At 38.2% G+C, this 25,027-nt stretch overlaps 1 protein-coding gene across 7 annotated transcripts in view; it reads left to right on the top strand.

The window, feature by feature from the left end:
- The window catches only part of FRY (FRY microtubule binding protein), a 224,315-nt gene that overhangs the window by 72,020 nt on the left and 127,268 nt on the right, over nt 1-25,027 (top strand). For 6 of the 7 annotated variants that reach the window (XM_058019112.1, XM_058019111.1, XM_058019115.1 and 3 more), the window contains one exon: nt 23,404-23,603. In XM_058019112.1, coding sequence (XP_057875095.1) covers nt 23,484-23,603 — 120 coding nt within the window. In that variant the 5' untranslated portion in view covers nt 23,404-23,483. Of the gene's footprint in view, nt 1-17,915; nt 17,931-23,403; nt 23,604-25,027 lie in introns of those variants that run through there. The other variant, XM_058019114.1, reaches the window with a different exon arrangement.

The following is a 25,027-nucleotide window of genomic DNA, read 5'->3' as shown; positions in this document are numbered from 1 at the left end:
AGGATCAGGAAAAGAACTAACAATTCTTATATTTCCTCTATTCGTATAACATACCACTGAATAAGCTGTGCTACCTTTTATTTTTATATGTCTATATAAATATAAAAACTATAATTATGAAAAATGGAGTATATATAGGTATCAGGAAAGTGATAAACAGGATACCTTAGGAGTATAAAATGTACAATAGTGTTTAAAATGTAATACTGGTGAATATAAGTTGTTATATTAATATGTTATATTAAATTGCTACTTAACAATCCTTTTCTATTTTCTCCACTTTTGATACACCCATTGCATTAGTAGCTTAACTCTTTTCTGTGTATTGACTTGGAGTCAGTAGGAAGCAGGCTCTACACCTACAGTGGAGAATTACAGTGGCACATGCTTGTCCAACTTTATTTTCTGTTTTCATTCCTAAGTTTCTAAACAGTCAGAAACTACAGACCCTCGCTGTGAGTTGGTAGCCCTAGAGACTGAATTCCTGAATGGCACATATGGCATTGCAGTAGCTGTGACTGGGAGGGACAGTCTCATCCCAGTGTCTTACTCCTCTCGCCATTCTCCTACCCCTTCTCTGCCACCCTCATTACCCACAGAGTTAGTATCCTGAAAGCTAAACTTTCTAAAATGGTGTGGATGCTGGTGTCAGCATGAGAAAGGGGATGAGGATACACTACTAGGAGTGGGAGGCAGTTTTGGCTGATTCCTGCTATTAGGCTGCTGGAACTGTATGGTAAATCATCTTTACTTTAAATGGTGACTCCTGTACCTATGCCTGCTTATAAATAATAGTTCCTTCTCCAGGAGGGAGACAAATCTAGCTTTTGCATCCCTCTTTTCAGAGCATCAGCAGTGAAGTTGTTACCATTGTTTCCGTGATAAATTTGGAGTGCAGAATAATTTCACACAGATAAGTAGCTGAGTTATTTGTAAGTCAGTAATTTTTCAGTCACTGCAGTTACCTAAACTAGATTAGAATCAATTGTTCACGGAAATAAAATTGCTTCTCCTCAAATTTTCTTTCTTCTGAATCCTTTGTCTATTGCATCTAGCTAAAAGGAATAGTAAACATAATGTTCAAACTTGGCAATAGCTCTATCAGGAAGATATTTTAAGTTCTTGAATGGTTTATATTTTTAAGAATGCAAATAGAAGGATATTCACTAGTTTGACAAAGCAGTAGAAAACATCTGCTGAATGGCTCATCATCCTGCCGACAGCTGGAAACTACGGGTGCCAGTGGAGGGGGATTATGACCCATAGTTCAGTTAGGTGACAGTGAACAGGAGGGGAAAGCAAAGGATGTAGGGCAAAGGGAATAAGAGAAACATATTAAACTGTAGAACAGGGTGGAGAGACAGTCTTTTATATGTTGTATGCATACGTTAAATGTATGTATACAAATTCATGCATTCTGGAAAACACTAAGGAAGAAGCCAAGTGCTACATGCAGTCACAAGTTACAATGTCACACCAGCAGCAAGCTGGGTGCTAACAGCTCACACTGTTGGAATGCCGTGATGGATGGATCCTTAGAAGCTCTTGAGGACCTGCACGGAAATAGGGAGTGGAAGTTGCTGCCTTTGTGAAGGAACTCCTTACGGATCTGGAGCTCTTCTGTGGGATGGAAGTGTGCTGGATGTGTGACAGTGTGCTGGAGAGTTTGTGGGTCAGGATTAGAACAGATGACTTGGAGTGTTACAGGGTGATGGTGGGAATATGTTACAGGGCATTGATCAGGGTGAGGAAGTGTAGAAACAACTTTGAGGAAGTTCATGAATTGTTGTTGTTGGTTCACATGAGAGACTTGAACTTCCTGATGTCTGCTGCAAGTGCAAAATAGTAGGTTGCAAGCAGTCAAGATTTCTTGAAAGTGTTGGAAGTAACTTTTTGAATTGCAATATACCAAATGGGTGAAGTGCAACTGTGTCTGTTACCCATTAACATGGAAGACATGACTGGAGATCCAAATCCTGAGGAGAGTAGGGAAAGGGTGGCTGTGTAGAGACCCTGGACTTAAGGAGAGTAGATTTCAGTTTTTGAGATTTCAGAAACTATAGTGGGGATCTCATGAAGGACAGCTCTAAATGGCAAAGAAACTTAGGAAAGCTGACAGGTCTTTGAGGTCAGCATCTTCCAAGAACAAGAATGGATGAGAAAGGAAGCAAGCAGGAGCATGAGGCGACTGGCTTGGCTTATCAGGGACCTCTTGGCTGAGCTCCACTCTGAAAAAGGTGATGTATTTGAGGCAGAATTGTGATTTGGCTGCAAAGAAGGAATTTATAGTCATTGCCTGAGCATGCAGGGACAGTGTTTGGAAATTCAAAATGCAACTGGAGGTGGGCCTTGCAAGGAATATCAAAGTCAAGAAGGAGAGTTACTCTTGCTTCCTTAGTGGTAAAAGACTGAACAAGGGCAATGTGGACCCATCACTGAATGCGGCAGGGAATTTAGTGATAGTGGATCGAAGTACTGAGCGGCACTTCTGCCTCTTTCTTGAAGAGCAAGATGGTCTCTCTGGCCTCTGTCTGCCAGGTTCTGGAGTTCCCCTTGATATGGTACATCTCAAAGGGAGGAATGTGGACCTCATTCAAGGTCAGAGTTCAGAAGCCCAGACTCTCTTCTTCACAGGAACTACAGAGAAGCCTGGCAATTCCTTACATATTTATGGTCTTCTATATATTGCCAATTATAGTCACATTCAAAACTGAGGGATGGAGAGTTTTTCTTTTCACAGCAGACAGCAGAGCTTGCTAAAACAAGCCACTGAATCAAACACATCTGAGAAACACTGACTTCCTAATTTGCTCGCAGCCAAGTAGCAGTAGTTTCACTTAGTTGCTGAATCCACTTGCTTCCTTATCTGTGTGAATGAGAGATCACAAATATAGAGACGCTCCCCAAAATATTGATGTTTGTGCATAATATAAGATCTGACACAACTGCTATTAGAGGTGCCTAAGAGATTCATCTTTGTCATGTCTCAGAAGAGAGATTTTGGGGCTTTTTTCAGGACATTGGTTTGAAGAGAAATCTGAGTGCTGTTTTGTAAATACTGTGGGATCACTATGGTGACAGTATCATGTTTCTCTAGGGGAATATATTGCTGATAAAGAGCTTAATTAGGTGATTGGAGCCTTAGGAGAGAAGTTTCACACATTAAAAAAAAAAAAGGAGGCCCTTTTGAGAGACATGCTGTACAGTCTTTATCCTGGGTACTTTCTATTGTTTCAGAAATTTGCAGTCATCACATGTAGTGCTAATGCCTACGAGTTGAGACTGCTGTGGTTTTTCACTAGTCAGTGAGGGGGTGAGAAATCACAGTTTGTGTACAGCCAAAATGTGAAGACGTTAGATGGATTAGTATCAGACAAGAGATGATCGAGAGAATGCATCAGATTTTGATTTTATTTATAATCATGAAGTTGCAGGTGGTTTTAGTTTTATTTTGAAAAGCTTGACTTTGGGAGACTAATGAATTCCCTTGAATTCTTAACTAGTACGTGGCTCATCTGTCAGACTCACAGAAGTCTGACAGATCCTGGTTCGAAGGAATTCTCCCATAATTGGGTGGTCATTATGGTAACAATTTTTCCTGATCTCAGTCTATCTCCTCTCTCTCTGTAACTTTGAAGAGTCTCAAATTAAACTTTGAAGGATGTCAATTTCTAAATCGGTTTGTTTTGATACTGTTTTCCTTGAACAAGTTTTGTTGAATACAATATACAGAATTACCTTTCTTACTGCATTTCTGATTATTATTTATGAATGCTTTTAAATGCATGGAGTAATTTGGATTTTTAGTCAGAAGGCTACCTGGATAGAGTTCTTGTCGAAGTTCTCCCTTGAGAAGTTTGCAGGGCGGGTTTCTACATATACTTACAGCAATGCATTGTTGTGTGTTTTCATAATGAGGTTTATTCTTTGCACATTACTGAGATACCAAGTGCTGAAAGTAGTCATTCCCTGGTAACTGGAATTGTTTTAGATAGCTTTCCTGTGGAAGCAAAACTATTCAGTCTGTCTGCCTGCCTGCCTTTTTTTGGACAGGTTAACCACATTCAGAACAATTCTGAGCAGGGTATAATTCTTAAAGATGCTTATGTTTCTATGAATTTGCAAATTGAGGCTGTTTGACAGTGAAGAGGGAATCTCAGATGTTGAAAAATGGCTGCATGAGCCTCCCGCCTTCTTAGATGCTGGGAAATCCTTTCTCTGGCAGCCTTCATAAATACCCCAGCTGTGAAACCAGCTTCAGTCACACCTCTGAGAGGATTGCACACAAAACTCCTTGTTGCCTATTTTAAACTACATTCACCAGATGCAAATTGACATTCATTAATTCAGGGAAAGTGCAGGGAAACCACTGCAAATAACTTGGTTGCAATGGTCTCCATTATAATAATATTCATATAGTGCTTCCCATCTGGAAGCTTTACAGATTGGAATTTTTCCAGCATTATTACCTGAATATGAAGGATTGCTTTATTGCTATTCCTGGGCAAATCAAAACAGAGAAATTAACTGAGAAACACGTGTCCTGTGTTAGATCTGGAAATGAAGCCCTGTCTTCTATTTTTGTACTGGAAGAACCTTTTTTCCTTCACTCTCTTGGTAGCCAAGTGACATGTAAATCATGACTTAGCCAGTTAATATATATAATGAGATTTTTAATTGACAGTAAGTAGTAATTTTCATATGGAAATGTCATTGGATTGTTTTAAAATTCTACAGCATGCATATTTATTGCTACTGATGTCTTAAATGAGGAGAAAATTACTTAGATGTATTTTTTTTCTATAAAGGCAGATGTTTGAAACAAATAAGCTCACCCCACCCTTTATCTGTGTGCCATCTGATCCAAAGCTAGGTGGTTATTTTGATTTTTGTTCTATTGTTCATAGGCAGGAAAATGGAACAGAACAGTGTATGTATTCTTTACTGGGATGAGAGTTTGATCAAGAGAATTTCTGATTTTCTGGGAATCAGAAGTTGAAATGTATCACTTTTTGAAATACAGAAGTCATCAGGGTTTGTAGTAAATTAAGCAAAGTCTCAGTGTGTCCCTGGTGAATCTTTAAGAAATATGTAATGGAAGATTAAAATATTTTCAAAGGGAATGTGAAGTTAGAAATGTTGATTGTTTTTACTCATTTGTCTGTCACATATTCAAGCAGTAAGGGATAGGACAGGTAGAAGTGAGTGTTACAGGAACCTGCAGACCTCCACAGCAACTGAAATGACTGAAATAATTTAAATTATTGTTTTCATGAACTTTTAAAAACTGATAACATAAAGAGGTTGGAATATTATTTTTTTTTTAATTAAACAAAGTTAGTGATTGTGTTTATATTGCTCTGCCTACTTTTTTAATGTAAATCCCCTCTTTTCCTGAGCTCTGCAGTTTGGGCTGAAGCACTTCTAAACTTAATGTCCCTGAAGGTGAATTTTAGAATTTTCTGCTGAAATGGTTCTACCTGCTCCAATAATGAGAAAATGCCAAATAAACCCTGTTGTTTGTACATATTAAAAATTATCTTGTTGGGAATGGGTGGGGGACAGAGACCTTACAGCCAACTGCCTCTGTACAGTGACTGCACAAAGAAAGTGAGGACACAAGGGGGTGAATCTGCAATAAAAGCCCAGCAAAGAGCCTGTGGGAATGAAAGGAGAAGGGGCAGGGGGGTCATGGGGCAGGAATCAGAAGTAGAGGAACTGATAATTCCTAGATGGTGGGAGTGGAAATTGAGAGTGCCTGGTATGAGATGGAACCAAGGGGATGCTGGAGTGGGGTGGGTGAAGGGATAGGGGTGGGAGGAGGAATAGGATGGAGTTAAGAGGGCTGGAAGGGTGAGATGAGCAATGTTTAGATGGGAGAACAGTTCACGGGAGTCTGGAACTGGAATAGGGAGCCTGAAGTGAGGAAGACGCAGCCATGAGGAGACAGCAGATTGTAGGGATGGAGTAAGAAGGGAGCAGCTGGGGAGATGGGGAGGTGATAGACAGAGAAATCCCCTCCCAAGAGCAGAATGCAGTGCATGAGAACTGATTTCCATCCTACATCCTTGCTTTATAGCACATCCTTCCAGCATACAGGGTATACCATGCTTTACCTCAGTGCTCAGGTGGACATAAAGTGTTAAATGTTATCAGGTGAGGAGAACAGCAAGTGCCTAGTGCATGCTGTTAAGGTAACTGGGTCAACAGTTGGTTCATTTGGCATCAGATTAATCATACATCCTCTCTATTACCTCACTTCTGAAAGCCTGGGTCCAATGAGGTAATGCAGCACAGTGGAAAGCACACAGATGTACAAAGAAATGTCCTCTCAGCTTATTATTCCATTTATTATTTCTTGTAATACAGTAGCAGGTAACTTCCTAATGGACTTCTCCAGTACAGGAGGTAATGTCTAACCTTATAATAAAAACTAGTCTGAAGTAGCATCTCCCAGGGGAGGGTGTCAGACAGATCTGGGCACTTTTGACAATTCTCAGCTGAATGAAGAAACAAACTGTGTGTTTGGGCATTAGGGAATGTTTGAGTGTCACTCAGCATACATTCAAGCATAATAGTTTTATAAGCAATGTGTTAAAAACTGGCATGAGGCACTGTAGATATTAAAAGTATCCTTGTGGATGGTTTGTTATCACATTAGATTGAGCTACGCAGTTGTGTAGGGATGGACTCTCGGCTTTACTTTATCTCATCAGGGCTTTGAAAGAAGATAAATAGCATGTTGTGACATTTAGGTATATGTACACACATTGAAGTATATAAGTATTAGTAATGAGAAAGAGAAAAAAAATTCAAGTGAAATAAGGGATTATTTAGAGTAAAAACCTGGAAATTTCTTTACCATGTGAATCTGCAAATGTCTTTTAAGATAAACTTTGTTTTTAAAACATGAAAAAACAAGACCAGCTACATCCTTAAACTGCAGTGTGAGGGCCAGCTCTTCACTGGAAGGGGAGAAACAGGATTTCTCACTGCAGCTGCAGTGACAGAAGGTCCATGTATTTGCATAGCTGCTCCTGGCCTAGTTCCCAGCTCTGTTTTGCCCAAAGTGAGAATTTCAGGTGACTTACTGCTACAGTGGAGCTCTGAGAATGGCATTTACAAGTAAGCGTTTTTCATTTATTTGAGGACAAGCAGTAGTCCTTTAAGGAGTAAAATGGAAGCATCACACTGCTGTCAAGTTAGATATTTATTTGAATTAATAATGTGCTTTGATATTAATAGATACTTAGAAGGACTATCTGTCTAATATTAATACCATTGTTTCTAGATCACCATAAATTCTGTTACTAATTTCAGCAGTAATTTCCTAGTTGCATAAAAGAATCTATCCCTGCAAGGTAATGAGCAAGTTTTTTCAAACTTGCTACCACTGACTTTAATCAAGCATTTTTCTCAATTAAGTACAAAGAGGCACATAATTTTCAGAACCTCTTGCACAGCTAGCACACTTACTTTACAAATTTCAACCAAATTGGTAAACTTCCCTAAAGCCTGAGATGTCATGCATTTTAAAAATTCCATTTGTATTATGACAATATCCTTGGGGCATGACTTTTTGTTAAAATTTTTTCATTTTTATAATATTAAATCCAGAAAAGACATGTCAAGTTGGTATTGTTTACATTTATTGGGTTGGTTGTGTTTGTCTGCTTTATAATGAGCAGAGCTCTAAACATGTGGCTAGAAGGTTCAAATCTCTACATTACTGTGTATGTGTAAATATAAATAACAAATTGTGTCTTTCTCATTAATACAGAAAATGGTCTTCAGTCATTAAACTTCCTAAACACAAGTGACCAGTGAACATTAAATGTCATCATACACAAGTGATCAGTGTGCTCAATGGCAATCTTTTTCAGTTTCTTTTTTCTGTTTTGAATCACGCAGTCATATGCATTTTGGATTCAAATGATAGCTATGATTTTCTGTAAACTGTAGAAGAACTGGCATGGTGTCCTGAAAATGTAATAAGTACCTGCACTTATAATTTAAGTAAGAGATACTGAATAGCATTTTCAGAAAGCTGAATATTGTCCTAAGGGCTTCATGGGAAACTAGAGAGTATTTAATTTTTTACATCAGTGGAATTGGAACTAGATTGAGTTCAATAAAACCAAACAAAACAAAACCACCCCAAACATAATTTTAAAATTACTGTATTAGTTATTCTAGATGAAGTTATTTTAAAGGTCAAAGGTCATATTTCAAAACCTTGAAGTTTAATTAAGCATTTAACCCCAAACTATCACATTCTGGGTGAATTTTTTAGCCATTAAGCTGTTACATAAGCAATTACAGCCAAACTGAAAAGGAGAGGAGCTGTTTCTCTGTTATGCTTTGAACATTCAAAGTGGCCCAACAATGTAAGAGGCTGCTGTGGGGATATATCAAAGGCAGTGTTGGCTGTTGTGGATCCTGTTCTGAGATCATGCTTTACCCAGTAAATTGACCAGCAAATTTTACCCAGATTTATTCAAGTGATTTATCATTTGGGTAAGTTTTTATGGTTTCTGTTCCACAGGCTGATTTTAAGCATTCAGCTTCCTAATTGGTAAGCCCTTAGCAGAAGTGTCCTGGAAGTGCCATGTCCCCACAAAGGCAATGATTGGCTGACAACATGGGGAAAATTCCTTTGTATATACGGAAAGAAATGTCAATGCTGGTGTTTAAATTCTTAATATGTTACCAGCCTTCTGTACCATTTCAGGTGCCTGAGGTTCATGCTTTGTATAGTTTTGTACATGCTTTCTTCCTGACAAAGGCATTCATTATCATTGGGTTGCCATGGAGTACTGATCACATGGATCTGGGAATAATAACCCATTATGCTAATATAGCTTGTCATTGTTTTTGATGTGAGGCTGTGTCCCCTAACAACATCTTGCTGTTGTAACTAATGGAATTTATGGTAAGATCACAGGTCATGGAAGAGTGTTGGCAAAATTGCCTGTACTCTGATTACATACCTATAGCAAAACCATTTGCACATCTTGAGGTCAGTATTCTTCTGGTTTTAATGTCTTTCTGCAGTGAGAATCAGAGGTTTCTAACAGAGCAGTTCAGGCCTGTTTGCTTAGTGCTAGAAATGTGTGTTTTTCTTCTGAGCTCTTGTGCCCCTTTAGGAGCCACAACTTTGATACTCTGATTATACGATTGTTATTTGTACCTGGATGTACAAAGAGAAATCAAGTACTGATACTTGATATCAAGTACTAATAGGAATTCAGACTTCTGCTTCTTGGTATTATCATGATTAGAGATATTGTTGTAAGAATCCTTCTTACAACATCTGTATCCTAGCTTTGCCAATGAGAGATTGTTCTCAGAACTATGTTTTCTACTAATATATTCAACAAGTCATAAATTATACAACCAGAAAAAACATTGTGTCATCCAATCTGTGCTGCACATAGAACAGGCTTTATGGCTTCTCTGAATTAATTTCTGTTTGAGACAAAGCACATCTTGAAAAAAAAAATCTTAATTTAAAATTCCCAGTAATGGAATAATCAGCACCAGACTTAATAGCATTCTGACAGTTAATTTTCCTTCCTTTATGTTTAACTTCTTTAATGCATTTGTCTACTCGAAAATTCTAGACATTGGATGTTTCTGGACAAAAATCTGTCTCTTAGCAAATTTCTATTCCTGATATTCCTGCTTAATGGGCATGGAAGTTATCTCACCCAACTTTCAGGCATCCTTAGCCAGGCATATTTTGCATCTTACACAATCAAGCCTGATTTTCCTGATAACCAGTGAAGAGGTACAGGGGTACAGTTAAGATGAGCTGCTTTAGACATGTTTATTGTAATGAATCACATTTTGGATGTGCCTGAGTGTCTGGGCTGTGTAAAAAAGGTGTTTGGGGATAAGAGGTTCCAGGGAATACCTTTTGCAAGCAGGTGCCACTGCAGAAGCAATAAGTGCAAATTTCTGCCCTTAGATATTATGGTATAACTTTTTCATGATCAAATTAAACTGAACTTCAAGGCAACTTTTGCAGTCATGGGTTATTTCTCACCTTTCCCAAATGTTCCCTAGTTCTCCAGTGTCTTTTCTCAAGCTGCAGATACCAGAACAGGACTGACCATCCAGCTGCAGAGCCGCTGACAATGAAGCAGTAGGGCTTCCTGCTTTTGCTTTTTTACATACTGCTTGAAAAGGCTCTCCATAGCTCTTCAGGTCACAAGAATAGCAGCCTGTTTCCAGCACATTAGTCATCCTGGTCTCAGGCCTTTTTTCATCATCAGTGTTTCCCAGGAAGAGAAAGCTGCCTTCTGTCTGTGTGGCCTGGTTTCTGGCTATGCAATCTCCCATAAGTTAGAATTAGTATCTCATGTATTATTTGCTTGCATTAATGTTTCAAATGCTATTCAAACAGAGTAGAAGGGCCTTTTTCTGCTATTTTTTCTGTCACCCTTAATTGGTGTTTTGCCTGTAAATTTTGTAGAAAAGTTTTTCTTTCATGTCATTACCAGTAATGATAAATAGTACAGAACCAAGAACTGGTCTCTGTACCTCCACTAGAAGTACATTCATTGCAGTATGATTCTTCTTTAATTCATAGATGTTACCTATCTTTTAATCTATATTGGTTGTGAATGTAGATTTTACAGTTTGGTAAAATACCAGTCCAATTGCCAAGCAAAAATGCAAGACTACACTTTCAGCCTTGCTAACCAAATTTATAATCTCATAAAAAGATGTGGTTAATTTAATAAAATTTGCTTTCCATGAATCTATGATTATGGCATTGTATTATCATACTTTGCTTCTTTATTAATCAAATGCCGCCACTCCAGGATGAATATCAGGCCAGCTCTGCCGTGGTTGCCTGGATTGCCCTTGCTGACACTTGAGAAAATCTGATACAACATTAGTTTTATCGCAACCCTCAGGAATACTGAATTTCCCTTTGAATATACTATAAAAAGCATATTTTTATTATTTTCAGATTTGATTAGGCTCTTTGGTTTTTCTAATGAATTGCTCTGTTTTTGCAGGGTTTAAGCTGTTTATTTGAAACATCCATTGTGAACCCTAGGATTCTTTCTTTATTTTCATAATTAAATTACACAGAGTTCATCTCTGTAGGTGCCTGTTCCTCTCCAAATTTAGCAGCATATTTCTGACATTCCAACACATTTAGATATTTCAATGCATGGAAGGATTTTTCTGTCATGGCCCACTGATCAGCATGAGAGCAATGTCCTGTCCATGTTGTATTGGGTATTTGCAGCTGACTGGTCATGCAGAAGGTCCCTTGGACAGCAGCTAAATTCCATGCACTCCACTTACCTGTTCAAGTGAAAGTTTCTCAGTGGGCAGCTGCACTCAAGCCAAACTTTCAGAAACCTTCACTGAGCTCATGTAGATGGTAAAATACATTATCTTGTATTTCAGACACCACAAAAAGTATTTATATCCTGGAGCCACAGCCTACCAAAGCAGCAAACATTTGCATTTAGGTTAGTGTCTGAGAAGCAAATGAACCCACTTTCAAAGAATTGTTAATGTAATGTAATAAAGGGTTAGTAGGTACAATAGCATCATAATGGTCTGTGGATAAGAAAAGATGTCTGTAAGCAGAGGCCAGATAGCATTGAATATGGAAGATAGACAATGTTATGAGTGTGCTACTGCTTCTGTCAGTATTAAGTAATGACATTAGTGATTCAATCAGACATAGTGTAGGGGATTGATAATGAATATTAATCCAGATTTTGGCTGCAAAATTTTTTCCTTCATTTTTCTTTGTGTAGATGTTACTTTGTGTGTTCCACTGTAGAGGAAACATGAATTGATGTCTTTCTCATGTTAGTCTTTATTCAGAGAAATCCCTCCTGTGGTGTCATCACAGAAAGCTTTACAAAATTTCATGAAAGTCTTCTTGGTTTGTGATAGTTTCACTTGCCAGTCCACAGATCCAGCTTGTGGCTTGGTTTACTGCTGATGTTGAGCCATTTTCCACCCACATAAGCAAGGCCAAGAATTTGAGCCAGCAGCAGCTAAAATGCACCACAGTGCAGTTTAATCCATACAAGGTGCTCTTGAAGAGTCTACAGATTTAAGAGTGAGAGTCATCACTAATAAGTTTGGGTATCTTTGTTGTCAGTTCTCTTTCAGTAATCACTGAATGAGTTATAGGCACCTCTAGAAAGTGATTTATTCTATCTTAAGATAAGAATCTAAGAAGGATTTGATGGATCACCTAGAAATGTCGGTCTCAATTTTCCCAGAGCCTGGATAGCTAGATTAAGTTTGATATTTGGATGGTAGGTGGCTAAATTTATAACTTTCCCTAAAAGGCACCCATATAGTAGATCAAGTGCACCAGAAAGCAAGAAAGCAAGTACAGTTTTAAAGATTTTCCTTTGTAGTACCACACTTTGAAACATAACTAGACATGACATCTATAATATGGCATGAAATAAACAAAGCTGTACAAAACCAACTCTTAGTTGGTTGAACAGTGTTATGTCAGGAGAACCAGAAGCTGTTTCTTTTTATACATTGGTAATAAAGTATTGCTTGTTTGTGCAAGTGCATCACAACACACTCAGGTTTTCATACATATGTGTACATTGCACAGAAGACACATCATCCACATCATCCAGCAATATGCTGTTTCCATTCCAGTGAAAGGAGGTTTTAACAGCATGATCCAACATGTCAATAGTTTGGAAGAGCAAGTGTGAACAAACAGACAGCAAAAATTCAGGGACAGTTCCAGTTCTGACATCTGAGGTAGCTGTTGAAATTGGAATAGGACTGAGATGCAAGCATTTAATGTCTCTCTCTGGTAAAAAATAAGCAGTTTAAATATATGTTCAAAATTCCATCTTATCCAGACTTACAGTTGTATTGCAGAACATTTAAGTAGAAAAGAAAAAGTATATTGTCCCAAAGAGAAAATGTATAGATGTCATGGTTTAAACCCAGCTGGCAACTAAGCACCACAAGGCCACTTGCTCACTCCTGTGTGCAGGCAGGTAGGTGTTCAGCCGTCCCCAGGAAAGCTGGCTCTCCATTACAGCTTACAGTAGCTTGGGAATAAAGATACTGTAACTCTTAATGAACCCCCTTCCTCCTTTTCCCCCAGATTTATACACTGAGCATGGCACCACGTGGTCTGGGATGTCCCCTTGGTGAGCTGGGGTCAGCTGTCCCCACCGTGTCCCTTCCCAGCTCCATGTGCACCCCAGACCACTTGCTGGTCTGAGAAGCAGTGAAGCCCTTTGGCTCTGTGTAAGCCCTGCTCAGCAGTAACTGGAAAATCCCTGGGTTATCAATGCTGTTTCCAGCACAAATCCATAACACAGCCCCACACCAACTACTGTGGAGAAAATTAACTCTACCCCATCCAAAATCAGCACATTAGGGAAGGAAGATATCGGTCACATCCTCCCTGCTTGCTAGTCAGTCCCTCTTCTGGAAGTAACCATTCCTTCTCTTTTGGACTCTTATAGCCTTGTACTTCCTCGGCCCTTTTCCAAATTCCCTAAAAATAATTCTTCTGCTAACACCCATCAACCACAAAATTACAGGAATATGTTCATCTCCCTGTCTCTGAAAAGGAAAGCAAATGCAACAAAATGTCTGTCTAAAAATCTTATAGGAACCTATTTTCTGATCCAACAAAACCAAAGAGGAGCTTAGCCTTTTTGCCCTAGTACCTGAAAAAAGTGTAAAAGAAGAGTATGAATGTCTTTATTCAAAATCAAATTATTTTTAAGCTCTATTTGAGCCCAAAAAAATCCTGATATCATTTCAGAAATAAACCTTGTCTCTGCTTTAATTTTTTTAGGAAAAAACCCAACAATTACTCTTCTGAAAATATCTTTTCATCCTTTTTTGGAGTTTTTTCTTTTGGAATAACTGGAAAGGTAAAAAAAAACCTAGTGAGGTAATGTAGAAAAGATACTAAGATTTTGAAATCTTTTGGAAGTATATTGTTAATCTCAAGTTAGCCTTCAAAGAGGCAGCATGTCATTACCATATAAAACACAGAAACTGAGAAGTATTTTGGTTTGATTTGGAACGCATCAGAGGCAACAAAGATAATTCCTTCAGTGAGAAGTCACTCCTAAATAAAACGTTCCAATGTGAAAATTGTAGATTTTCCTCAAGATTTTCCATGTCATTTAGCACTTTCAGTCTTTAATCTCATAAAAAACCAAGCAATTTCTAGAATTGGTGCAATTAAAATCTTTATGTTATGTGCATATATTCCCACTTATCTTCAGCACAGTGGTATATGTAAACAAGAAAGTAATGATTTAGAGGAAAAGGAGCAGAAAAATAGGTAAGTGAGCAAAGAGAATGAGAGGGAAGGAGAATTGCTTTCCTGCCTCACTCACATGTCTTGCAAGGATCTGAGATAAGAACTTAGGGAACACTTGTATGCCGCTCAACCCCTGACCTGCCAGTTAGGAGAAAGAGAGAGGGAAAGTCTGTCTTACAGGATGCTTAGCCAAGTCAGTGAAAAGGCCTTTAAAAAGTCGATGGACACATATGACAGGATTTCCTGTTTGTTTATTTGTTTTGGCAGTTATCATTCTTGAATCCTCTGCATATGCAAGGGGAGAAAATATGTTCCACTCACTGCTTTCATCTACAGGCTCTCACATCAATTACCCCTCTTTTGCAGAGAATGGCAGTACTCCTCTGAGGATAACAAAGCTTAACACTTTTCTGCCATCAGCTGGGATGTGAGGGCCAGAAGATTGCTAGTTGGCTAATAAAGCCAAACAAACAGTTTTATTCTTTCCAGGGCTCAAGGTTAAACAAGAACCTTTGGCTTCGAAGTTAACAGGCATTTCACCACATCAATCTCAAATAAGACCTATCTATATGTTACAGTCATGTAAGGGCTGTTCTAATGTTTCCCTGAGTTAGAGCAAAGATACTTGTATTAAACTGATTGTTTTCTGGTGGGGTGCATCACAGAAAATGGCTGCTTCATAGACATCTCTGAGTGGAATGAACATATGAACTCTTTGTAGATGTGCAGAGAAGAGCACTCCTCACAAGTGCTGTTTCAGCATCCATAAGGCCTACTGAGTGACCATATATTTATTTCTAGGTTTTGTTTCTATCCTGCAGAGGATTGGATCTGATTGTTAAAAAAATACCTATGTTCTTAGGCTCCATTCTGCTAAACATTGGCCACCCTTGGGTTAAGGGGAGGGCTGAATGAGTTTGTAGCATGAAATTAGCCTTATGTCCCAGAATCCTCAGTCTCACTAAGAATACCACATGGTCTGTTTTAGGCTTGTTTTTTTATAAGATGCTGAAAATAAATTCAAGAATTGAAAGTATGTGCATACACACGCACACACAGAATGTTCAAGCCTCCTTTTCTTTGGGTAAAGTTGGGTTGGCCAAAACTTACACTTTATTGGCAATTCTGCCACTCCTTAGTGAATGTACTAGTTAATTTGTCTCCTGTTTTCTGTCTTTGCTGTTCCTTGAGTTCACATGAAATTTGTATTTTCCTATTACGGTAAAATGAATAGGAAGTTTGGACGAGATTTGCCAAACCAAGTCTACAGGATTTGGAACTGTCTTTTCTAGCTCCACAAGTACTGTGAAAAGAGTGGAATAAATTTATCTAAACCTGGCAACAACATTTTTTTCACTAAGTATTCAGACAGAAATAATTTAAAATATTGGTCTTATCTTGGGTAAATTGGTAACTAAGTCCTGGAGTGCCTTTATCATGGAAGATATCTTCTTCCTTTCTCTTCCCCATGCCAATTTACACAACATAATCTCCCAAGACATGTCTCTTTAAAGAAAGTAAGGAATCTGAAATGTATAAATTAGCCTTTTCTCCCTTTTAGTTTCCGAATAATCAGAATAATCAAATATTTGAAGATATCCATTTTGGAGAGCTGAGGTCATCTCAACTCTTTATTGGATATCATCCCAAATCTGTTCCCTTTAGACTTGTTTTCTAAATGAACTGCTTTGCTCCAGAATCTTGAACTTCTGTTGTACTTTTGCCCACTGACCCTACTGTCTCTTCTCTATTTTATCTTCTAGACTGGATAGTATTTCCTCTGGCATAAGGATTTCCAGACTTTTGTTTTGCATGTAATTGTTTAAGTTTATCTTTGGTGCATTGCAGGCCATCTATCTAATTGGTCAACCAAAGAAGCTTTTCCTAAAGAATCCTGTATTTGGATTAAATAGGCTTTTGAAAGTCAGGATGAGTTGGGATAGTTTTATGTCATGTTGTTGTGTCAAGACAGATGCACAAAATGACTGATTGTCTTCTCCAATAGTTGCCTGAACAGTTTTAGGCAGTCTTTAGAGTCTGGAGTTTTCAAATACATGTTTACTGAGATTTCACAGGGTCACAGAATTAACTAGGTTGGAAAAGGCCTTTAAGATCATCTAATCCAACCTGTGACCTAACACCTCCTCATCAGCTAAACCATGGCACTAAATGCCACGTCCAGTCCTTTTTTAAACACCTCTGGGGACGGTGACTCCAGCACCTCCCTGGGCCAACAATTCCATTGCCCAGTCACTCTTTCAGTGAAGAATTTCTTTCTAACATCCAACCTATATTCCCCTTGGTGCAGCTTCAGACTGTGTCCTCTTGTTCTCTGATTTGTTGTCTGGGAGAATAGGTACAACCTCCACCTGACTACGGCCACCTTTCAGGTAGCTCTAGAGTGATACAGTCACCTCTGAGTCTCCTTTTCTCCAGGCTAAACACCCCCAGCTCCTTCAGCAGGGCTTGTATTCCAAGTTCACCAGCCTTGTTGTCCTCCTGTGGACACATTCAAGAATCTCAATGTCCTTCCTAAACTGAGGGGCCCAGAACTGAACTCATGCAAATTAATTATGAAAATAATGCTTACATTAAAATCGTGCTATTTGTGCTATTAGTACATCTTGCTAATAGACTGGAACAACATTTTCCTTGGGAATCTTACAGTTTATTTCACCAAGTTAAAAATGGATCTGGTAGACCTTTAATTTGTTTCTTTCAGCAAAAGTTTCCTTTTTTTAATTCTCTGTCTATCAAGCTTGAATTAATTGGGAACATTCTCCTTCAAAAGCTGAAAAGGCTACCTTTTGTGGCACGTTGACCATATCCTTGTAAATTAAATTCTTCGTGCTTTATTAAATAATGTGTTTTCTTTTTAATATTATAATTGCCATTCTAAAACAAAGCAAATTTTCTCAAGAGTTACTGCAGCAGATGTACCATTATTCTTAAGGATATGTGGTTTCTCACTGATTCTTGGCATGGGAAAAGAAGAGATACTGGGTTGGCTTTATTGAAAGGAATTTAGACTGTATGTACTTTTGGCCAAAAGACTTTAGTTACAAAACAAAACTCATCCTGTGTTGTCACTGTGCTTTGCATTTCTATACTAATTGCTTTCAGCTTGGATTGTACGATAATACATGTGTTTGATATGTGTGGTTTGTTTTTGTCGAACTCCATTATCCTGCCTCATGTTCTTGGAGTGCCTGAAGTAGTTTCACTAATCTGTCAGCATAGTATGTACTCGTGGATAAATATAGACGTGCAGCCACTCTGTGAGTGGTCATCATCATATGCTGAAGCTAAAAATTACCCCTTTGGTTATGGAAAGGCTGAGCTGATCTGCAGGCCTGCTCTAGCTCAGACATTGCAGGTCTTCAGCATTTGTCTATTGAGAAACAATAACAAGAAACCGAAGGAAATGTCTTCCTCACAAGCAGTGAGGAAGTGTGAAACAGGATTATGAAACGACTAATTTATTTTTCTATTTTAGTTAGAAAAGGATTCTAACTTTTCTAACTGAAGGAGTGGAACATTTCAGGTATTCACAGGCTCATGGATATTACAGTAGCATGTTGGAGAAAATCCAGCGTGATCGGCTTTATAAAGGGGCTCGGTAGGTATGAAAATACTGCAAGTTGATGTTTGCGTTTGTCTTACTAGTTTGTTCATTGCTGCTAAAGTGTAAATTTGACACAGTTTACTAAAAAAATGCAACCTCTGCTTTTCTGCTTAAAGATACTGAAAATTCAGTAACTGTAAGGCTGAAGTTATATCCAGTGTAGCACAGATTCTTGCTTGTGTATTATGATCGTTCAGTTGTTTTGATTCCTCTTACAGCTCTAAGAAAAATAGTGCAGATCACAGCAGGGACTCTCTTATGATAATTTCATTTGGTACTTATCCCCAGTATCAGCTTTTGACAGTTGCACTAAAACAACTGTGCTTTTTTACAGCTGTTTTTCTGATCAGGGAATTGATCAATACATGGAAAAATCTAGCAGTGATTTTATGTCAGGAGGCCTTTCTGTTGCAATAGTATATGGTTGTGATGACAACCATGTGTGATATTACACTAATATTGCCATATTTATTCCTTGTCTTTCATTTTTTAAAAATACATAAAATTGAGAAAATGATGTGCTTATACCCTGCAGTAAATGAAAATGCTCTGTAGGATAAGAGTACAATTTGAAATACAGCTTATTGCACATTTACTAGAAAAATAAGAGACTGTGTTGGAAATAAGAAAAGGTGCTTCAGACAGAATTACACCTACAAATAGCACAGGCATTTTATAGTTGATCGAGCATGGTTAAACTTCATTACAGATTTTCGTAGGATAGGAGCTTTAAATATGTATACAACTTTCTAAACTTGATCTGTACATTCTCTGCTATTGCAGAGTCCTTGGGCATCAGGGTTACCATGGTATCCTCCATGTGCATCACCATTCATTCTCCTGGGGGATGAACTACTTTCCTCTAAGTCAAGGGTTTAGCTTAATGCAGTACTTATGTGGTGACCAATACCCTGCAATATGTAGACATTCAAACTAAATGCTTCTGTGATCTGTTCTGGTACTTCTCTTCGTATAAAATTTATTATTTTGAAATCAGGCAGTAAAAACTAAATTTGTTAAGGAAATTAGTATCTCAAATTAAGTATAACTCCTTCCTTCCACCCACCTCCTTCTATGTATCTTCAGCATGCACCCACACAAACTCTACATGGTGATTTCTCATGTTAGAATTATGCATTTTATTTAATGGGGCAGTGCTTCACTGGCAAAACTGAGCCCATCCCTTTTACTGCTACTTCTAAGGCTCACATAATAATGTGTCAACATAAAGGAACCAACCAGTAATGCAGCTACTTCTTTGAGTCCTTGATTTCTAATTTGATGTCTCAGAGGCTACTTTTTTTAAGTGAGTTTTATAGGGCTCTTGGTCTAGGCACAAAAGCTATATTCTATTAAAGCTCATACATTATCAGTATAGATATCAGTGATAGTCTTGTCACTGGGCCAGACTTTTTCAATGCAAATATCAAGCATATGCAAATACTGGAGATAATGAAGCTGAAAAGATGCCTTAGAAAGCCAAACCTATATATATAATAGTTCATGACCAACTCATGATCAACTCCAGACCCTCAGAGTGTTGGCAATGTTAGCTTTCACACTAAAGTTGCTTAAATGGAGTTAACAGCTACAAAATGGTCTTTTAATAAATCAATGTCATATGTCAGTCATTTCTCTAAACTGTTGTAATTGCTGTAGTAATGGTAGATGTTAGCCCCCAGGATGTGTTTTTTCTGTATTTGGGGAAAAGTTGTGAAGTTATTTATTTCTGAGAAGAACTAGAATAAAAATTCTTGGTGCATGGCAAATCTCACAAATAATTGCATTCCTCTATTAGAGTGTCCAAATAAGTGATTTTTTGGTTAGATGTCTGGGAAAAAAAATTAAATCCTCCTGTGTCACAAACCTAACTGAATCATTGTTAAAAGGTTTTGTGAAAAACGCCAATCACTTGTGTTTTAAATTTTAAAAGTTTAATAGTAGTAAAATAGTTATTAAAATAGTAATACAATTAGAGTAATAATAATTTGAATAATTTGAATTAGGAACAATATGCGACATAGAGACAAAGAGTTACAGGCTTAAGGGTGCCTTTTTCTGGGCAGCAAGGGCTGAAAAAGGACACCTGTTAACAGAGGATTCACTTCATACATGATGCATAAATTCCATTCAAACACAGGATTCTGTCTGGTCATTGTCAGCTTCTTCCTCTGAATCCTTCAGCGCCTTCGAGGCGGGAAGAAGTTCGTTTCTTCTGATAAGAGGGCAATAAATGCTTTTTCTCGGAAAGATTCAGGTGTCCTGTGGCTGCAATCTCGCTGCAAGTCCTTTCTTTTAAAAAGTATCTTACATAGCATAGTTTCTGTTTTAACATTTTTTTATAACCTAAAACTATATTTAACACACTACTTGAGAGAATTCATACAGCATTACTTTCTAACACAACACATATAATATTCATTTTAATATTTACGAAAAGCCGATCATAAAATAGGCATTTTTCACAAGCTTCCTGCTAACAGTGACTCTGTGGATTTAAATTCCAGTCTCAGAACCCTGGCTGAATGCTCCGATGATGGAAGATTAGGGCGGCAGCTCCCAAGTAGCATGGCTAAGGTTTGGCCGCGATGTGCAGCGTGCCTGCTCTCACACAATGCCTTCCTGCCTGCCTTGAGTCCCCCCCGATGTCCTGAGCTTAGCGGCCAGGTTTGCAGCAGAATTGCCGAGGAACAGAAGGCGGGTTTGTGTTCGATCCGATTGCTCCGAGAGGCAGCCCGGGCCGGCTGCCGGGCCCAGCGCGGGGTGTTGTGCTTGGCAGGGCCGCGCTGGCGAGCGGCCTGCCCGGGCCGGGCCCGGCGCTGGGAGCGGCGCGGGCAGCTCGGCCTGCCCGCCCTGCCAGGCGCGGGGCCTGCGCCGCGCCAGGGACTCACATCCCTGAGAAAATTGGTTTCATGGCTCACCAAAGAATTCTCCTGACCCAGCACTTGGAGATCGAGCTGATTTTCATGGGTAGATGTGAGCCGGTCGAAACCGCACATTTGGCAAATAAATTCCTGATTGTAAAAATGTTGTCTGACTCCATCCTGAAGCCATTTGTGCAGAAATTTCCATTGCCTAGTGTATTTGATAGTCCATAAAAATTTGCATCTGATCCTTTGCGTCCCACTGTCTTCAAGTTTAAGTTTTAAGAGAACTTAGGTGATGACAGAGGAACAGTAGCACTTACCCTCTTCTCTGGTGGCACTGCACTTTATTCAGTACTTTGAAGTAGATTATTATTGAAAACAACAGTGTATTTTTAGAACAAGTCCTGTGTAGTATAAATGTAGTTCTATGCACTTCGTTTTTTGCGAAGTGTCATAATGCCAGGAAGATTCTATGATAATGCTTTTGCCCTCAAAAGTCAAGTGAAACTTTGCAGGAAACAAATCTAGCAGGAAACATCTGTCACAGTGGGAGAAGTGCAGCTGCGGTGCTGAAGAGTGATGCTGCACCTCATCAGTTAGGGGTTATTTTCAGTGAAGAAAAGAACAGTATGGATGTGTTACACTTGCAGAATAATAGCTACATGAAGAGAAGCATTTCTGTCTTCTATTATAGTCATATAGAAACTTCTTAAACTGATTTTTCTAAAGGAAGACATGTTCTCTTTTCTCTAGGGGATGCTTTTTTATTTTTCAGTGTAATTTTGGGTTCTTATTTAAAAACTCTGAAACCATAAAGTTTCTTATTTTAATCTCTTTTTTTTTCATTTTTGTTCAGCAAAAGTTAATGCTCTATTAAATTTGCCTAACACTATTAAAATAGTGTTGAAGTCCATAGGAAAGATCAAAAATCTAACCTATCATTAAAACAATCATATGTCCCTAATAATTACGATTCATTTCAGTAACACTTATAATTCTGTACCTCAGAGGAAAAGCGATACTAAAGGTATTAGATGTGAGGCAACCATCATTGTAGTTCATTCTTCTTTCTCTCCTTCTTTGCAACTTGGATGCAAATGTAATCCTCTGGAGTGCAGTGCTATGGGGAAGTGCTGTAAGTTTTAGTTCACAATATTTCCATGGTTTGTATTGCATTAAAGCATCTCTGTCCCAATCACCAGCAGAGCTCATGGGCATTGTGACACTTTTATTACAGTCAGAGTGGATAATGGCTGGTCTTGCCAGTGTTACTTAATTTGCTACTTTAAAAGTCTGGCAAAACAGAGAGAGAGTGCTCCCAGTATCTGCCTGAGCACCAAACATGGCTTTTATTGCCAATAAGAGCTGACCCCTGAGGATTTTGGGTTGTAAATTTTATGTGTAGGATGGTAACAGTGCTTCCTTTTATGTTTCCTTCATTCTCAGGAGAACAGCAAGTAGAGCTCAGTCTAGTATACAATATCTTGATACTCATAATGGGAAATTCAGTCACAGGATAATTTAGATTGGAAGGTGTCCCTGGTGGATGATAACCTAGGGAAGGTTTCTCAGGACCTTGTCTGGTCAACTTTCAAGTGTCTCCAAAAAGTGGAGTTTCTGCTGTATCTCTTGGCAACATGTAACAGTGTTTGATCACCTCCTCACAGTGGAAATTATTTCCATACATCTAATAGAAATTTATCACATTCAAACTAGTGTCCGTTGCCTCTTGTCCTGTCGTTCTCAGCTCAAAGCAGACTCTAGTTCCTTGGCATCTTTGCTATACTTCATTAGGTAGCTAAAGAGTCCACTAAGATTCTCTTCTCAAGGTTAAATTAAAGGTCCAGCACTCTCAGCCTTTACTAACCTAGCAAGCCCCTGAACTTCATTGTAGTCCTCTCTTGACCTTGCTTCAGAATGGCAATGTCATTTTTGTATGGGAGAGCACAAATCTGAGCAAAATACACCAGGTGTAATCTCAAAAGTGCCAGATGGAACTGTAGGGTTTGGTGCTTTCAGGAAAGCTAATGCATAATTAATACTTTTTGACCATGGAAAACATTCCATCTCTGACTCTTCATCTAAGATTTATACTGGTAACATGTGTGTTGTTTTTTGAGTCATTCTTACTGACCTCAGTATAGATTACAGGAGAATAAGATCCTTTACAACTCACCATAGTCAAAAGACCAGACTCAAGGCTAAACCAGTTTGAATAGCAATAAAGAATAAATTTTTGTTAGTTGACAACTGAGTTACAGGTCTGACTTGAATGCAAAAGATAAAAAAATGAGAATGTTTTTTAGATAGGTATCAGCAAGTCTTACCATGGGAAAAAAAAAGAGGACTGAGTATGCGCTGCATAATAAACACCACTCAATTTTTATATAAAATATTTCATCTTTGATTTCTTCTTCCAGTTAGATAATGTGTATTTCACCTATGGCACCATGGAAGTTTTATTGATGTATTGTGTATTTCTTTGGTTAGCAGCTAGTCTCCAGTTTTTCTTTGACCGTGTAGTGAGCTGTTGAGGTGCTCTGTGACAGTTAAACCATGTTGAATTACCCTGAAGTAAATGTGTCTTTTCTACATTTCAGCTTCTCCAGTTGGTAACGGATATATCAAGCCACCTGTCCCTCCTGTTTCTGGTACACAGAGAGAAAGAGGGCCCCCAGCCATGCTGCCCATCAGCATTGACCCGGACAGCAAACCTGGGGAATATGTCCTGAAGAGTTTGTTTGTTAACTTCACTACCCTGGCCGAACGCAAGATTCGCATCATCATGGCAGAACCTCTTGTGAGTAAAAAGAAACTCCATGTATATATGTGTATATATTTTTTTTTCTTTTTTTTTTTGTGCTTTGAATTTGTTTTAAAAGCAGGCTTGCTTGCTGTGCAATGAAGAATATTTTGCTTGCAATCTGCATTGGAGTTTGATAGTGTTTCCCAAACTGTGAGATCTGCTGCTATGGCAATTAGAATGTTGTGGGAGAGGGCAGAGGTATGCAAGATATGCCATAGGGGTGACATGAAAAGGAATTGATATTTAGTTTCTGTTTGCCATGTGGGCATACGCTGATGGGATTGAGAGGCAGAAGGGGTGTCAGCCAGCATAGATTTCACAGCTGGGAGAGCAGTCACTTGAGTCAAAATAGATTAGAAAATGCTGAAATATGATAAAAGCAGTATTTCTGAACATCACAGGTTTTCAGCTAAAACATGAAAATGGCTACCACTTTTAGTTCTGACAGTAGTAGATTACACAATCTAGCAGAGGACTATAGCACCTATTTTCCAGATATGAAAAAGCATGCAGCACTTGAGAAAGGCATTACAATACAAGGTCTTGCACAGTGAGAGAGCCATTGTTATTTGTATTTTTAGGCAAATTTAACACGCAAGTATGTCTGTTACAATTTGTCTTATGTAACTGAACTTCTGCTCATTTAACTTGAGGTTACATTTTATATACATTCTTGTTATTTTGATTAAGGAAGAATATTTCTGTAATTTATATTTTAGTTCTGATGAGGTAAAAAAAGCCAGGACCTAAAAATAATCAGAAATCTCTACTTCTGTACTAAAAGGGAATTTTAATTAAGTCTTAGAATGTTTTTGTTATAAAGTCCAATGGAGAATACTTAGCTCAGTTCCCCATTTTCAGGATATTTTGAAGGGCAAAATTAAAATTTTCTTTATTCTGATGACATCTGTTTAGCTTTGATTTAGATTCAGAAGCATTTGATGCTTGGAAAGTTTTAGCAGGCTTTCTTCTGAAACATTAGCTAGATGCAAGATGACAGAACTATGTTATGTAATTTGGAAATAACACCAAAAAAAGCTTACAGTAAAGAATATTATAAAAAAAATCCATTTTTTCTTCTTTGATGTGTTCCCTCCAAATCACGAGAAGTAGAATAAACTGACAGTAATAGTGTAGGTCCTTTTAAAAAATAAAATACCAGCAGCTATTTATTACCATCCAGTCTTCATGTAATGGCCAGAGAACACCTTTAAAATTTTAAAACAAAATGTCTGTAAAGTTATTTGACAAGATCAGGAAAACAGCAAGAAGATCAGTACTGAGGACATAATTTCCTTGAAGCACCTTTGTTACTCTTAAACATGAACCTCTGCATTTTCATGTAAGATTTCAGGCATGGATTTATTCCCATTTCACCTTGTGTTAAGATGGTTTTGAGTTGATGTGTGGTAATATGT

The sequence above is a fragment of the Melospiza georgiana genome, chromosome 2 (assembly GCF_028018845.1).
Source record: "Melospiza georgiana isolate bMelGeo1 chromosome 2, bMelGeo1.pri, whole genome shotgun sequence".
NCBI classification, from domain to species: Eukaryota; Metazoa; Chordata; class Aves; order Passeriformes; family Passerellidae; genus Melospiza; species Melospiza georgiana.
The sequence above is the reverse complement of the archived record's forward strand: the minus strand, read 5'-3'. Positions and strand labels throughout refer to the sequence as shown.